This window comes from Micromys minutus (genome assembly GCF_963924665.1).
Source record: "Micromys minutus genome assembly, contig: SUPER_9_unloc_1, whole genome shotgun sequence".
NCBI lineage: Eukaryota > Metazoa > Chordata > Mammalia > Rodentia > Muridae > Micromys > Micromys minutus.
The window spans coordinates 887,607-889,289 of NW_027667991.1; the positions used below are offsets into that span (position 1 = coordinate 887,607).

General features: G+C 42.6%; 1 protein-coding gene across 1 annotated transcript; it reads right to left on the reverse strand.

Annotated features, from left to right (window-relative positions):
* Positions 1–311: 311 nt before the first annotated feature.
* LOC308425002 (histone RNA hairpin-binding protein-like) lies at positions 312–1,139 on the reverse strand (the record flags this gene model as incomplete). Its single annotated transcript, XM_080942620.1, has 1 exon — positions 312–1,139. The coding sequence occupies one exon, from the start codon at positions 1,137–1,139 to the stop codon at positions 312–314; it is 828 nt and encodes a 275-aa protein (XP_080798746.1).
* Positions 1,140–1,683: the final 544 nt, after the last annotated feature.

Below are 1,683 nucleotides of genomic sequence, written 5' to 3' on the forward strand. Positions count from 1 at the left end.
TTAAAATCCACTGCCAACCCATTTAAAAAATGGCATCTGAAGTCTCAAGTTCTTGTAGAAAACCACAAGTATTCTGTTGTCTAACTTAGCGTAGAAAAATAATAGGGTTAAGTCTTCATTGGATTTAGCTTCATTTACAATTGAAAACATGCGTAACACATTCACCATACATAAAAATAAGGCAAGAAAAACAATTTATCATGAGAAAATAAACTCTTAACAGAGAAAACAAATACAAATACACAGCAACTCATGCCTTCCAGGTGGCCAGGCAGAGCCAAGTATTTCCCAGAGTAACCACCAGGTGGTAGTTAACTCATTGCAGAGAAATCTTTCAAAGGTTCAGTTAAACAAGCTTCCAAATCAAACTCATACTCCACTTGGCAGTCCACATGTCTGACTTTGGTGGGTGTGCCAGCATATACATCAAAGTTATCCTGTGAACTTGTCTGGGATTCAGAGCTGCTTTCTGTAAATTCTGTCTCCATTTCCCCAAGATCTACAGGTTGTATTTCTTGCAAATTACATCCTTCTTCAGCAGGAGGATCCCAAAAATGCAAAGCCACCTTCCAGAGTTTAATTTGTTGGTCCCATGATCGCCGGCTATACTTCTTAAATTCGTTGGGTGTCCTGGGATGGATTCCAGGTTGTCGCAGGTGTCTGGGGACCTCTTTGATGTATCGGTCATAGGCAATAGTGTTCTTCCCATAGTTGATCTGCTTCTGTCTTCTCATCAAGACACTTTCATCCGTCTCCACATCAGCAGGCACTGAAGACATAGACTCCTTCGAATCAGAACTTCCTGATGATGATTTTCTCTCTCTTCCAAAGTCATTTATGAGTAGTTTTCTTTTGTACCTTGCAATCTCTTTGTTAACTTTGGTCCTCATTTCATCTTCTTCGACTGCACTTGCCCAGTCAGAACATCTAGAACGGGGCTTATGGCCTTCAGGAGTTGTAAAGCTTTCAGGTCGATAGTCCGCAGTCTGGAGCTCACCCTCCTCGGAGTCCTCAGGCTTCCGGTCCCTTCTGTCCGCTCTGCGCTTCCGTCTGAGACTCCATCTCGCAGGGGACCGCGGGCTCACACCGCTGTCGCAGCGACTCCCATAACGGGGTGGGCTTCTAGGTCTGCAGGCCATGGCGGCAGAGGTTTGAAGGGCAGCTCAGATGGAAGAACCTCTCTCAGCGACGGCACAGACGCGGTCTCCCTGGTGTTTTTTTTTAATTGTAGATCTACTTTAGGGCACATGATAGTTGTGCTTCATAGTGGATATTCTAATATAATTATAAAATATTCACCCAACTTCACTTGTGGTCACAGAAAAATGCATTTTCTTAAGTTATATATATATTTATAACAATATGACATATATGACCATATGTGATATAGTGAATAATAGCTATTTCTGTGTCAAAACACTGATTAAAAGCAGCTTTGGAAGGCAGGTTACACTTCATGAAAGACTTCCACTTACCAGTTAACTACTGAAAAATCTCATGGCCCAAAGCAAAGCAGGGCAGGAACCTGGAGGCAAGAACTGAAGCAGAAGCTGAGTAGTTCTGCCTCCTGTCCTGCACCTCATATCTTTCTTTGTCTGACTAATAGATCAAAGGTGGGACCATCATGGAGATAAGTGCCCTAAAAATGCATCATTAAGACAATATACCTTAGACTTCCCTACA